General features: G+C 41.7%; 1 protein-coding gene across 2 annotated transcripts; it reads right to left on the reverse strand.

The window, feature by feature from the left end:
* Positions 1–1,499: 1,499 nt before the first annotated feature.
* On the reverse strand, positions 1,500–15,400 carry LOC127374440 (E3 ubiquitin-protein ligase RNF38). 2 transcript variants are annotated; one of them, XM_051419726.1, is made up of 12 exons: positions 13,914–15,400; positions 9,865–9,917; positions 9,505–9,686; positions 7,715–8,177; positions 6,460–6,606; positions 6,154–6,342; positions 5,420–5,581; positions 5,198–5,301; positions 4,204–4,285; positions 3,974–4,095; positions 3,496–3,595; positions 1,500–2,714 (listed from the first exon to the last, which is right to left on the reverse strand). In XM_051419726.1, exons 1-12 carry the CDS (start codon positions 14,197–14,199, stop codon positions 2,652–2,654), a joined length of 1,953 nt encoding a protein of 650 aa, XP_051275686.1. In that variant the 5' UTR covers positions 14,200–15,400; the 3' UTR covers positions 1,500–2,651. The 2 variants fall into 2 exon arrangements, with proteins under 2 accessions (XP_051275686.1, XP_051275687.1); XM_051419727.1 differs by having other exon boundaries at positions 6,466–6,606; positions 13,914–15,398.
* Between the last annotated feature and the right edge of the window lie 174 nt (positions 15,401–15,574).

A 15,574-nucleotide genomic window follows, 5' to 3' on the forward strand; every position in this document is an offset into this window, starting at 1 on the left:
AACAAACTTGTGCCCGGACACATCAGCCGTTCTTTAAGGTGTTGTGAGTTTTCAGAAACGCTTTCAAACAGGTTATCCTTTACTTGGCATATTTCCACTTCAATATTAATTCAGTATTTATAAATTAGATTTATTTGGATACTTCAACAAACAGGCTTTTGTTATAGTTCTGGTGGATTTCATACCTGCAGACTCCTTCAAACACAAAGGGTGAATCTAGAGAGACCTATAACTACTATAAACTCCATAAACTCTTTCAGGAGTCGGTGCAAGTCACCCACAAGTCCAGTAAGAATAGCTCAATGTAAAGAACATGACCCAGAACTGTCCCCAGGTGGTTGTGCCCTCCGTCACATTCTTCATAAACAGGTTTTGTGAATCATCTCTAGTGGAAAACAATGACAGTTGGGTTCTCAGCTCCTCTGAAGTCACTTGCAAGAATGTGGCCATTTGTACTGGAAAGCCTAGAGGTGATGTCTGCCTTTTGGAAGTCAACTGTAGATACTATATTAGTATGTAAAGTAAAACAGTTTCTGTTCTGTTAATCAACAGAAGGCGCAGGACAAACAGGCGTGTGCTGCCAGGGAAACAGCTGTGTGCAGTCAGAAACAGACGTGTGCTGAGAGGGGAGGTGGAAGGCCTGGCTGCCTGTCTGCGCACTTACTACACATTTATTTACATTGCACTGTAGATTTAAAGTTAAGGAGCGTTTCAGTGATAACACATTCTAATTAAAGTTGTCAACTGTGGTGTTTAATTGATTAGATGCTTGATTTGTTCTGCTGCACTCATCATGTCTTGGTTTAACTACCCATTTATGTCGTATTTTTAGGTGGAATAATTTCACTATACTGTTTTGGACAGCTGCAGAATAAAGGTTTATTAGTATGACTCAGAGTTTTAGCTCTTACGTGCCCTTGTTTTAGAGGGGGTAGTTGTAAGTGCGAGAGTACAATAAAGGGCGTAACAGCAGAGTGGAGAGTCTGATTGGGACCCCAAGAGAGTAATATTGGCACTGAGTCTAAGAAATGTAGCTCCCTTATTACCCAGAGCCCAGACTGACTGGAGAATGCTACACATGAAGAAGTTACACAAAGGATGGTAATTATTTAGAGTAACTCAGACTGCACTAATCAGCACACAACCTGTATTACTGTGTGTCTGTAATGGGCTAAACAAACAATCTGCTGTGACATAGTGTTAATCACATACTGTCTACCTGTAAACCAAAGAGTTTGTATTAAGGAGGACGAGGACCACAACTTGGGCAGATGTGGAGTGATGGCAGTAGAAGAGCAGTAACTCCACCTAGTGGCAGTTTAAAGTCACTGCACTTAGAGACCAAAATCTGAAAGGATGGAGCCACTGTAAGCAGTCTGCAGTCAGTGTCATGTTTAATAAGAACCACCACTTTATATCCAACACGGGGAGATTCAGCACAACCATAGGATCTTAATTCAGTTTTTTTTTTTAAGAAAAAATATATACAAAATGCAAAGTTTAAAAAGTTCATATCAAGCCTTTTATTTGGTATACAGATATTCATAGATTTATACAGTATATATAGATATATGTATATATGTAACACATGTGCCACTGCAAAATCACAGACAAACTTATTTTACTAAGAAAACAAAAGGAAAAAGAAAAATATATAATGTGCTTAATTTCAAAGTAGTGCCGTGAAGCGCTTGTAATAAAGGATGACCAGAACCGGAATGATGAGGTAACTGCCAGGCAGGAAAACAATCACTTATAATGGTTGAATAATAACAATAATAATAATAATAATAATAATAATAATAATAATAATCTACTGAAATAAATGGATCAAATAGGCAACGAAAAAAATATAGTGGCAACATGGACCCTTAGTGTCAAACTAGAGAAAAGGATTTAAGTCTATAACATACATACACACATAGTATGCATACAGACAGACAGTGCATAAACGTACAAACAGGAAGTAAAGTCAGTCACTCATGAGAGCAAAAACTCTCTGATGTTGTTAACTCTTGTCCGATACACAACAGAAACTCAGGCATGCTCCAGGACATCTAAAAATCTCTTTCTCTCACACACACACACACACACACACACACACACACACACACACACACACACACACACACACACACACACACACACACACACACACACACACACACACACACACACACACACACACACACACACACACACACACACACACACACACACACAGGCATGTCAGCCCAGCATTACAGGGCTGACCAAACAACGATTGCACAGTTGTACACACACACACGCACACACACGCGCACACACACACACACACACCCCATTACAGAATAGTGGTCAGGCAAAGATGTGAAGGCCTGCATTAATGTGAATAGGAAACACTAATAGAAGGGAAATGACCCAAGGTAAAATAACTGGGGAAGAGGGAATCAGATAAAAATCATATCCAATGTAAATGAGAAGGGATAAAGATTGAAAGGATAACAGACAAGCAGGAAGCGCTGCACAAAAGGACAAGGAAGTGGTGTGTGTGTGTGTGTGTGTGTGTGTGTGTGTGTGTGTGAGCACGTACATGTGTATCACTATATCAGGAGCAGGTAGTGCTGAGCATGTTTGACAGACAATTCGGAGCGTCTGGCTCCCTCATGTGGTCACTCGGAGTCTCTCTGGACCTCTGAGGCGTCGGCCCGACAAATGGGACACGTCCTGTTGGCCTGACGACAGAGCAGAAACAAAATTGATCCAGTTAGCTTTTTAAAAAGGCAGCTCATATCTTTAATGACACAAAATGTCAGATTCTAAAACTGCAGAGTTGGACAGGAACTGAACTCACTCATCAAAGAGTGCTGCTATTGATTTAAGATGATGACTTTCCTTTATTCGTTTTGTATTGATTTGTAATCCTATAACCCAATTTACACTGAGGCTTTGAGCAATACCTCGTGCCTCTAAATCATAAGACTGTGTTATGATTAACACAAGAACTTGGTGTTCAACTGACTTTTTTTTAATTTTTTTTTTTAGCATTTTCAGAAAGGACATTGATATTAGAGGTATGTGTACAGCTTCTTTTGATCTTCCTGTCCTGGTTTTTTTGTGTGGTTTACAGATTTAACTGACGGAACATTTAGACACAAGTAAAAATGTTTTTGTTATCTAACAGATCTCTGGAAGAGTGAGATTCTCACTACACATCTATATTTAAGAAGTGTCTGTGTCACTTAATTAACACATACTTGAACTGAGAGTGTGTCTTTAAACAAAAAATATGTTTTTCCTCCTGATAAGTTACTGACTAAATCTCTAAACGCAGCATTGCCAGGTCACTTACGAAAAACCTTACACCGGTCATCTGTGCACCTATTATGTGTCACTTTTGCTCAGAGATTTAAATCTATTACCAAACAACGTGTAATAGATCTTTGTTGAGGTTGTATATGTGTTTTACGTGGACACATTGTGAGTGAGTGGGCTCTCCATGGGGTCGGTACTTACCCTCAGCCACTTGTCGACGCACTTCCCATGGAACTCGTGGCTGCAGGGCAGGACTCGCAGCAATTGGCGGGACTCAAAATCACTCATACACACCACACACCTGCAACACAACAGGTACTGGCATGTAAAGAATGGCAACACAAACAACACACTTTTTAGACCCTTAACTCTATAATCACTGAAACGGTCTTCTTGCACCAACAAGGAATACATCTCCTCTTACTACGATTCATGCACCATCTGTAGGAAAACCTCAAGTTCCTTTTAGGAATATTCTTCGAAGTTGTTTTAAGCTTTCTGTAGCTTTAATTATATATAATATAAAAGGTGTAACCAATAAATATTAGCCTCTGTTAGAAAAATAGTAAAATGTACCAAAATCCATATGCTGGTCTTGAGGAGCTAATACAAAACCTCAAGAGAATAATTCACCGTACGTGCAGTGATGACCTGGTGGTTGGAAAAGGGCAGCACTCACAGTGTTTGTTCAGACTGATGGTTATTTGGATTGAACCGATAGGAAGGAAGCTGTTCTATGTCTCCCTTGGTCAGTCCTCGGAGTTTGGCCTCTCCCAGACGCTCAGCGAGGTTCAGGAGGGCCTGTGAGGGGGAAAAAAACAAAAACATGAGCAACAACAGAAGAATCAGAGTCTGCATCCAGCAAACGTACAGACAGAAGAATAAAAACAAAATCAAATAAACACAAACCTCATAATTCTCCACTTCTCCGTCGTCTACATCCAGCTCTAGACTGATCGCAGGACCTGTTGGCTGGACTGGCAGCATTGAACTGCAGAGGGAGAGATATAATGGAGACATTTAGTAGTTCAGTTTGATCAAAGAAGATAATTATATAATAAGCTGTGTAGCTGTAGTTATCTTTCTCTCAACACTTAACAAAAATAAGCTCTGATAGCATAGTATCAAGTTGAATAGTTAATGGCCAATCTTATTTTAAATATCAGGAGAAACTACGGTGGCCGCGAAACATGCGAAAACCGCAGACGCCCCTATCTAGAGTGTATGGTTTGTCTATTCTGGGCTACTGTAGAAACATGGCAGCTCAACATTGCGCACTCTATGAACGACCCACAGTGTCTGTAGATATAAAAAGCTGATCCTAAGGTAACAAAAACCAACATACATTCAGCTGATTATACACTAATGAAAACATATCTATGAATATTATATTCCATTTCTGCTGATCCTCCTAATCGTTACACAATGGACCTTTAACTTGTAACAAATCCTTTGTAAAAAAAAAAAAAAAAAACTAATTTGTCTTTGTTTTCATGAATTAACTCATGCCTACATTAGTAAGACCTCGCAAAAAGGTCCTTATCTTGGAGAAGACTTTCAATATCTTTGTAAAGTTTCAACAAATAAAATCTGACACACTTTATTCTCAGTTTATAAATAACAAGAGAATAATCGGTTCTAATGGCCTTCTTTTGCCTTCTCCAGGTATAACTAATCAAATTAGATTTCAAAAAAGAAAAGAAAAAAGGACTGGTGGATTTGTTTGAGACATTTCCTTTTCTGTTCTGTTCTAGCTAAAGTAACAAAAGTCACCCAACACAATCATTGACACCCTTCAACTGGTTGCATATTTCAATAATAAAATCAGGTCATTTACTGTATTTTGTACAGTTTGGCCAATAAAAATACCATCTTAGTAACTTAATGTAACTGATGTACTTACAGGAAGTAAGGCAGGAGGCTGGGGTGGTAAGGCGAAGGTGGCAGTGGCTGCTGTGAGCGGTACCGTCGCCCAGGGAGACGCCGAGGAATAAAGTTTGGGTAGGACTAGAGGGCAATTGGGAATACAGATATGACAAATTATTCACATTAATATTTTTCCCCCTCTACTCAAAAGGTAAAAAAAAATAATTTATGGTTTTATTAAATGATTCTTATTTCTCACCACTCCGAAGAATTCCTGTGGCAAGGGGTCATGGGAGAGGAAGTGAAGCTGTGTGGAGTGTGGGGTGAGGGCAGGGTGGGTGGCAGGAGGATAGTGGAGCCCAGCACCCAAAGAGAGGTGCTCTCCAAGCAGCTCTACGTCATTCTCTATCCTCTGTAACGGCTGCAAGGGTGGAGAGGAAATTATGTCGAAAATTAAAAAAAAAAAGGACAAATAAAGTTTGGATAGGACTAGAGGGCAAAAATACTCAGTGTTGCCAGCTGAGATTATTTCATGTGATCACAGCAAAAGACATTCAGACACTAGATAACACATAAGTGATTAGGATATATTATAGAACATATAGAAAATATTAGAATACAGAGACTTCTTCTTTAACTGTAATAGCAAAAGCAGTTTTCCTTGGTGGTGTTTACTCACCTTACTGTAACTTTGATGTTTGCAGCATAGGCAAACATCTTAAAAACACCTTATTTCAGAGCATGTCCTGATTTATTGTTACTTTAACATTGTAAAACACTTTTGCTGCTGTTTTTCCATACAGCAGGTGGAACATATGAAACTCCTCTGAAAGATGCTGACTATCACACCTGGAGCAAAAACTTGCTTTTAGGTAGTTTTTAGAGATGCCCATGAAGTTAGATATAGTCAACAAAAATCTTGTCCTTTCAGACCTTCAATGCCGTAACATCAACAAAAGCTGCACCGGATACCAAACAAGAATTCCTACTCACCGATCGGGCCTGCTGTGTCGGATAGGGTCCAAACTGTCCAGGCTGAGGCAGGTGAGGTGGGTGGTGGGAAAGATGTGTTGGGGGATGGGGGAGGTGAGGAGGGGGAAGCAGGAAGGTCGGATCACTGGACAGCAGTGATGGGAATGGGTAGGGCATGGGTAGGTGCTGCACAGAACAAGTCTGAAGGACCTAGCAGAGAGACAAAAAGAAAACAATAATGAAAACTCATCAGCAAGAAGAAATCTGCAAATGTGGAAACATTCTGACCAAACTACACAGCTAAATCTCTGATAGAAAGACACACACACTCACAGGAGGAGGGACACTGCAGACGGGATAGTGCTGTCCACTGAAGACTACTGAGCATGCTGGGATCTGCTGAGGGGCAGAGCGAGGCGGCAGGCCTGGTGGCGCTCCCGGAGGAGACACAGGATACGAGACAGGAGCTGAACCCTAAATATAGAGATGAAAAGGGACAAGGTCCTCAACTTTTCGCACACAGAATGGAGTTACAAGACTTAGTCCACATTGTCTAGATAGTAAATAAAATATATCATAACCTCATGAATCAGTGCTGACACCACAGATTTATCTTTGGTGTTGAGTACAAGTCGACCAGGGTTTCCAAAATAAAGGCATGTCCAAAGTTAAAATGTTCATGATTAACAGAGTGCTTCGTGATTTAATGACGCCCACAAGAGGATGTCTTGCAGTTACAGTAGTATTTTTAAGAAAAGAGCAAACATTTTCCATGTTGTAATTGGCAATAATTTGTGGATATGAAATCTGATATGAACCTTGTTGAAATATTAGTTGAACTGAATTTCATTTATTGAAGTCAAACAACTCAACTCACTCTTTCACCTGCAAAGAACTTGCTGATGAAAATTAAACCTGGGACAGACTTTATCTACTAATGTAAACTGTTCTCATCAAAGTCAATAAGAAGTGTGATGTTTTGCACTGTGTCTAGCGTTGATGATAAAAACTGTAACACCATCAATGAGCGATAGCCAAAAAGCTATTTGTTAAATATCGCATATGATGAAATAAAAGATATGACACAATTTCTTAAGGGTTATAAATAAAACATCTCAGACAATAAAAATAACACTTATTTTCCTGAAGCATCTCCCCCTGTAAAAAACAACAGACATGCTAATAGACAGACCCACATACACCAACTTACAACAATCTTTCACATACATGGCGACGATTAGTTTTCTTTGATAAATACGTTGCTGCTCTGAAGATCAAACCGACCACAGTAAGACATTAAAATAAAATCATATTAGTCATACTCTGTGTAGTTGACATCTTCAACCGCAAATAATTTAATGGTTTAATATCACATTGTATTGTTTTTAGATGAAGTGTATGAATATGTGTTTTATGCGTGCGTCTCATTTTTGTGCGGAATGAAAAGAATGCCCAAGAATAAGACCACCTTTAAAAAACACATCAGTCATAAACAATAAGTCATGTTTTCTCATCTCAGAGGTCAAGTGGAATCATTTCAGTCCTTTTTCAACTGTATAAATACATAGTTTTATGAAGTCACCTGTTCATGGAGGTCCAGCACCATACTGCTCTGTTGCTGAGATGGATGGGGGTGTGGATGGGGGTGCGGGTGCTGTGGATGGGCCGCAGGGTGCAGCAGCCTGGGAGACAGATTCGGTGACTGGTGGAGGGGCCTCGGGGAGGGGTTTGGGGGATGGTGACCCGGGCGCTCTTCAGGCCCAGGCCCCAGCCCTCGGGGAGGTTGCTGGCTGTAGGGTGGGTAGCCCAGAGGTGGAGCCGGGTGACGGTAGTTCTCATCCTGGTGGCCTGGCGACGGGCCGTGGTGAGAGTGCATGTGGTGGTGGTGGTGATGATGGTGGGCGTTGGGGTGGTGATGGTGGTGGTGATGGTTGTTGTTGCTGTTGTAGTGGTGGTGGTTGTTGTGGTTGTTGTGGTTGTTGTGGGCGTGGTGGTGGTGGCGAGTCAGACGGTCTCTCCGGCCACGCTGGCGTCTCATTGGAGGGCTGAGGTGGAAGAAAGAGGGGAAAACTAAAGAAGAGGCAAAAGGAGCCATGTTGTCATTTGCATCATTATTATTACAATACTAGGGCTGTCACCTACTTAAAAGAATACTACAAAATCAATCCAGCAGAAGAAAAGATATCATCTTTTTTATTCCACACATTCTTCTTCCTTGTTGAAACACCTATATTACCAACAATGCAACTGTTCGTTCTTAGAGATTTGGGTGTGTTATGCAAGTAGCAGCTAATGTAGTCTCGAGCCATTAGCCTCAAGCAGAAATGAAGAGCGGGCTACAGAGGTCTGGTAACCGCACATCTTTCTAACTCCACACCTCCTGTTTGGCCTCAACTGACGCCGACTGCTCACTTGAGGCCATCAGATTTCATACAGGTCGCTCTGGAAGCCCAAAGGGTTTATACAGCTTTTTTCACATATAGTAAACAGTAGTGCTCCCCAAGACCTGTTAACAGACTGATTTGTAAAAATCGGTGGAGTTCCCCTTTAAGTTTCACTATGAAAATCTGACAGAAGTTTTAATACATAATAATGACAGAAAGACGGACAAGAAGACAGAAGATAATGCATTTTACCCATATATTAACGCCATGGATGCTTTCACTGGCAGATCAGCATTGAAGTCATTGATATTTTTTATATTTAACTTTAATTCAAATATTGAAATTTATCAGCAGCTCTCTAATGAAGGCAGCCTCAACACACACACAGTGGCAGACGCAGTCATGCATCACTAAACATCACTACAATTACTGATGCTTTGATATATTCAAGCATTTTGTTTTTGAGTTTAAGACCATGAATCAAAACATATTCATTGTAGGGATTTAACTAATGATTATTCTTATTAGCAATTAATCTGATGATTATTTGTAGATTAATCAGTTATTATTTGTACTGTAAAATTAAAAACAAATATTAAAAAAATCTTTAAATGTCCTGTATAGCAACTCTTCACAATTTGAGTCTAGAACTAGAGAGTATTTAGCACTTTTGCTTAAGAAGTGATTATTAAAATAGTCGCAGAATATTATTCTTAACCACAAATATACTAATAATTCCAGCTTTATTTCAATGCTTTGACTAGTGCCGAATTGGCAGTATCAGTCAACCAAAAAACATCCTGGCTGATTAATTCTTATGGTTTGTTTCATACAATTGATAACTGAACACTTGTGTTTTTTAAAGGATGATCAGACAGAGTAAACAAATTCAAATAAACCAGGGATGACATTTCTCATTCTGTTTGGCATTTTAACAATTACAAGGTTAATGATAAGAAGATTCTATGTATTTGTGACATATACTTACCTGCGTCGGTTGCGAAGAGGTGTATGGCATCTCTCTGGCATGTAATGGGGGTGTGGTCTGCGACTGGGAGGCAGCTCCCAGGGGCGAATGGGAGAGGAAGGAGTAGAGGGAGGGGCGGAGCTTAGATCCAACATGGACTGTTGGGAAAGACGCTGCCTTTTCGGACTCGGGCTGTCTTCCATCTGCACACAGAGGTAAAGGAGGAGGGGGAACCAGGGGGATGGTTGGTTAGGGAAAAACAAAAAAAAAAAAAGAGGACACACAAAAGGGGAGAATGAATAAGAAAACAAAGACATACAAATCCTATTCAAAGCAGGAGCAAAGCAGAGGCAACAGGCAGTGGTCATGTTTCATACTTACTTTGTCCCGATCCTCGCTGCACACATTATCTGGATGGAAATGTAGCCCTCCTCCTGCAGGCCAAAGAGGGGAAAAAAAAACATAATCAGATAAGATAGGGCTGAGAAAAACATCAACATCACAAGACACATGGACATACGCTCGCTAAGCCAACAGAAATACAACACCACTAACAACACACAGGCAGCTGGGTGCCTTTGATTTTAAGACCCTGCTGGATGCCAAAAAAAAACGTATCTTGATGAAGCCTGGCTGATTTGCTTGAGCAGACTTAAAACTATAAAATTCAACAGTGATAAGAAAAAAAGTGCATCCAACATCTTGCTTCACAAAGAGAGTTACAGTCCTCCATCCTCAGCAAGGGTCTGTCTTCCAAACAGGCTTTTGAATTTCCTGCTTTAAACAAGCAGACAAGAGAGGAGGTCATCTCTGGAAGTTGTCACACTGGACTCGTCCTCTCAGACAAATCATTCCTCTGATCTACCATGAAAACCCCGAACAGACTCACAGAGACACAGACATCCATGACACACTAGAGCGCCTTGTTGGCTGTGCACATGTAACGTTGTTTAAATGTGGATAATGACTTTTGTCTTCAGTAATCAGCTCATCATCACATTTCTCCAAGTTAAGATTGTGTATGATCAAAATGTGAAATTATTAAATCGATTAATTGATTGAGAGAAAACTAATCTGTAATGGTTTAAGTCATTTATCAAGCAGGAATGCCAAGCACTACCCCAATTATGCTTCTCAAATATGAAGATATATAATATATAATCAGCAATAATACCATAAACTGGAGTGACACTGTAGTCCTTGTGGAAACCCTTACCAGAAAGCCTGGCTTGAAGTCTGTGGGATGGCAAGCCTCTGAGCAAGGCAGTGAACCATTATTAGCTCTGCAACAACAGCTCAGTCTACATTTTTTTAAATCTCCTTCTGGTGAACAACTGATAAAAATCTCTCTCCAAAGATCAATAGACCATCACAAAAAAAGGACTCTTTAATGATACGAATGAGATCAGTAGATTCAAAAATTATGGGAGAAAAGTCACATCACTGAATAAAGCGGCAATACCATAAACATAATCTTAGAAGAACACAATGCTCTCCCAGCTGTTTATCTGACAGTCCACATGTGCAATCTGGATGCAGCATGTGCACACAAACATTTCAGCAGCTTAAGAAGGATGTCCTTGAACTCAGCTGACAAGAGTTTCCTCTAAGCAGTCCCCCAAAAACCTTTAATCACCAAAAAGAAGGGGGGAAAAAAGCTTTACTCCCCTCATCTCTTTTTCCCCTCTATGCCTCCCTCATCCAAACAGCCCCCTTCTGTCTCCTCAGAAACAACAGATCTGAAAGCAACCCCCCACCCCTTTCTTGTCTTTGCGACGCCACTCCAGAGCCATGTGAAGTCTGCCGATAGTGACAGCTCAAAGATGCTGAAGTCTTTGCCTAGTGGCTGTGGAGAACAGAGGGATGGTTGGTTGACTGACTAGCCAACAGTAGGGGCAAACACACTGGCTTATATCTTTATCGTCTACCATCCCTTTTTCTTTAGACCTCGTGTTCTAAAGGAGAACTCGGTCTGTTAACGCTGATTCACCCTGGAGGCCATAGGAGAGGGTATGGTGAGACAGACTGGACGGCTTACTGTTGGCGATCAGACACAACCTTGTTTCCTCCGAGCATGGCTGCTGGGGAAGACTGACACCATTTCTTTCACAACAGACAATCAAGTCAGGCCGGCAGGATAGTGAACTTAAGAGTATCAGCTGTCATCAAGCAGCAATTTGCTCTGTTCTTTAGCTGACATACAAAGACTCAAAGCATTATTTAGAAGAAAAACGCCAAAAATAGATACTGTTATTTTACCCACATAATCTTTGGAAATCTCATGTGACAACAGTATTAACGAAGATCTGTAGAAACTGAAGTTTGCAATGCGGGCAAGTTGTGGGATGCAACACTCACTATTAAAGCTACACTGGGTGATAACATGCTTGACACTGGGGGAGTGAAAGGGGAGGAGAAACAGAGAAGGAAAAAGGAAAAAAAACAAGACAGAGGGAGACATTTTTAACACCCCCCCCCCCATCCAACCCCAACACATTCTGCATAATGTGATGCCAAGAGGTGTAATACGGTGGCATGTACAAAAACAAACAAGCACAGACAAACAGGAAATCTGACTACCCCTTAAAATACACTTTTATTTAGCTTACACACAGAACATGCCACACACACACACACACACACACACACACACACACACACACACACAGGCGTCTAGGAAGAGGCATGTGCAGCTGTTAAGAAGAAGGAGGCAGATCACACAGCTGGGAGATACACTGTTTAAGTTATTCACACAAACCTCTCTGTACTCTCTCAATTTGGGAAGCATGTGTTTGTGTGTTTGTGTGTTGTGTGTGTGTGTGTGTGTGTGTGTGTGTGTGTGTGTGTGTGTGTGTGTGTCCCCTCTGTGTGTGTTATTTTGGGTGTTTGGCAAAGAGTGCTGCTATTACGACAGAGGAGGCCCATTAAAAGCCTGCTTTCATTCATTCACTGCACTTTTTTTGCCTTTAAAGGGCAGCCAATCTGGTATTACAGAAGGTATTACAGTCACTTTCCAATGGTCAGCCATGGAAACCGGCTGAACACTGAATAGACTGGTGTCAATGTGGACAAACGGTGAAAGGACGCCGGGGTGCAGTCTCACTTTGAATTTCCTGGCAATTTAATTTGTTTATTCCTCTTTTTTCATTGCCGTCTTAGTGAGTTTGGGTTGGGTTGGGTTAGGGACCACTGCTGTTGTAGGCACAGAAAGCCAATTGATACTGGGCGATGCAAATAAATTATAAATTGACAAAGTGAAGAATCTAACACAACTCTTAGTAATTCCCCTATTTCAGACATCACTTTGAAACCACTAGATGAGAAATCTGTTTGACTATAGAGCTGTGCACAGGCTAGAATATAAGTTGAATAGCATTAAGAGACTTATGGATGAAAGGGCTGATGGTGAACTACAAGGAAGCCTACATCACAGCAGTGAGCAATCTGAAAGAAAAAGATAAAATCACTATCAGAAAGAGATTTAATTTCAAACCATTTTGAGGCTTGTTTCAAGGTTTCCAAACTGCTCTTTTAATCAGACACTTGCAAAGACTGACAATGATTATGCAGGATGTCCAAACCACCAGGCAAATGACTCTGTTTATGATCTGATGACCAATGAAAGCAAACTCTGCTCTTGCTAATGTGTCCACTGACCAACCAGCAGAAAGATTTTATTTATTCAGCACAGGGCTCAAAATTAGCACCAGCCAAATGGTTAGTGAATATTCATATTTTGCCAGCCACTCAATGGTTTAACATTGGCTGGTGAGTGAAGCAAATCTAACAGACATTTGCATATTTTACAATCATTTGGCTGGCAAACAAAAAAATAGTTAATTTTGCACTCTGATTCAGTATCCACATTATTACTAAATTACCATATGTTGACCTCTAATTCTAATTAAAAGTTTAGTTAAACTAATTAGTTTTCAAGAGTTATCAGATTACCTATAGCCATACTTTCCTTATGTCCTGACTAAAGCTGCAAGAGTAACATAATACATATGACCTGCAGGCCCCCAGCACCACCATGCCTAGATTATCCAATGGGAATTTCTGCAGTCCTGGATTCCTACTGAGCATAAAGCCAGGCAATGGCATACAAGACAAAGTTCAAGAACCTGGGTTCCTGCCCAATTTACCTGAGTAAATGCTATTCAAACCTCTAAAGCAGAACCTGCACTACAACACCTGACATGACATATAGCTGGCCTTTCCAGCAACAGCTGGCAGTGGAAGCACCAAAGCCTTTTAGTTAAATGTCTCAAAGGCTGTTGAGCTGCTAGTGGTCTGCCTACATCCCTCAGGGGGTGTATCCTGTGTGAGTGTGTGTGTGTGTGTGTGTGTGTGTGTGTGTGTGTGTGTGTGTGTGTGTGTAATGATGCATCTAGCCGGGCTGCAGGCCCTGTTTACTGAAGCCTGCTTACCGGCCCCGGGGTGTCTGTGAGCTCCGTGCGAAGAGTGGCGCTGCGCCCCTGCGGACAGGTAGCTCCCCTGGGTGTGCTGCTGCTGGCTCTCCGGGTAGCTACGACCTCCGTGGTGCGGCGCCCAGCCGGGGTTGCTCTGCTGCGGGTAGCTCACTCCTCCTCCGCTGGCGTTCATCATGCTCCCGTTACCAACCGCGTTACCACTGCCATTGCTCCCAATGTTGCCGTTCATGCCGAAATGATAGAAGCCAGACCGAGACCGCGACCGAGTCCTCGGGGGGTCCATGACTGGGGAGGAGGTGGAGGAAGAGGAGGAGGAGAAGAAGGGGGGCGGTGGTGGTGGATGGACGTGATGAAGGTAGGCTGGAGAGATGGACGTACAGAAACGGACAGGAGCCTCCCTCTTCAGACCGCTTCTCCGCGTCTCTCTACCCACCTAGTTACCTCTGAAGACGACCGGCTACTGCGAGTGTTTTCTGAGGCATTTAAAGCCGCTGTCTCAATAAACCGAGCGGGGATACCTGGAGGCAGCGGGTTCAGCCCTCATATGTCGCACAAGCACCATCTGCATCACATCCACTCCTCGGTATCTGTGCGGAGACCCTTTATTTATTGTACCACTTATGAACGCACATGAGTATTTTTTTTTAAAAAAGAGGATATTACAGCTTTATCAGCATGGAGGTTTAAACACACAATTATCAAAATACTATTTTTTATCATGAGTTGAGTTGTCAGTGGGGTTTTCGTCGGTGCCAGAACAACAGCTGAGAGAGTCTCAGGTTCTCTATTGTCTTTTCACAGTGGAAGAAGAGTCAGGCTTTTTCCCCCCACAGAGAAATAAAGTATTTTTAAAAAGGAAACAGTCGCACGTAATTGGATCCTACACGAGTAATCCCATTGCCGACGCTTATATTAACGAGCAACTGCAACAAAAGTTAATATCCTTCTCTCTCTGCAAACCCAAAAAGCTTGTCAAGTTAAATTCTTAAACCCCTTTCAACACAAGCAAGATGGCTAGCTGTCGAGCGCTAGCAAACTAAAGGAAACCAGCTGCCCTGGTAGCTGGCTGTGAAACAAAGTTAATAGCATAGGTTCGTGAATAAACTGCAACTAAACTGCGACGGGTAAGCCTTTCTGTAAGTAGTAAAGTTACACCCCTTTGCGTTGGCTAACTATACCTGCTCGTTCATTAGCATAATTCCGATTTTCCAGCTAGCCCGAGGCTAACAGGAAGCGGAGTCTAGAGGGAAAAACAAGTCCAGTGCCGACATTACGAGCTAGCTAACGTCGCACCGTGTCGAGGTTGGGCTCGTCGTTAAACAGTATTAATATCGGATTACCTCGGACTGCGTGAGAAAACAGACAGCTACCTTATCCGTCAAGCGAGGTGGACAGTATTTGTCCAATTTAAATCCCCTCTCGCATTCGCTATCGAGTGTTTTCTCTGGTCAGCGGGGAGTGTAGTGGAGATCAATCAATGGGAGTTTCACATCTCTCTCAAGTCACTCCCAATCGATCGCGGATAAACACGTAGCTCATCACAGGCCAAACCCGCGGTGTGTTTCGAGATAAATCGCATGAACATAAAAGCGAAGGTACATTAACATCCGTGCAACACCCGTCGAAATATTTTTTGTTTAATTATCAGCCGTTAATGT

Source organism: Dicentrarchus labrax, unplaced genomic scaffold (genome assembly GCF_905237075.1).
Source record: "Dicentrarchus labrax unplaced genomic scaffold, dlabrax2021, whole genome shotgun sequence".
Taxonomy (NCBI): domain Eukaryota; kingdom Metazoa; phylum Chordata; class Actinopteri; family Moronidae; genus Dicentrarchus; species Dicentrarchus labrax.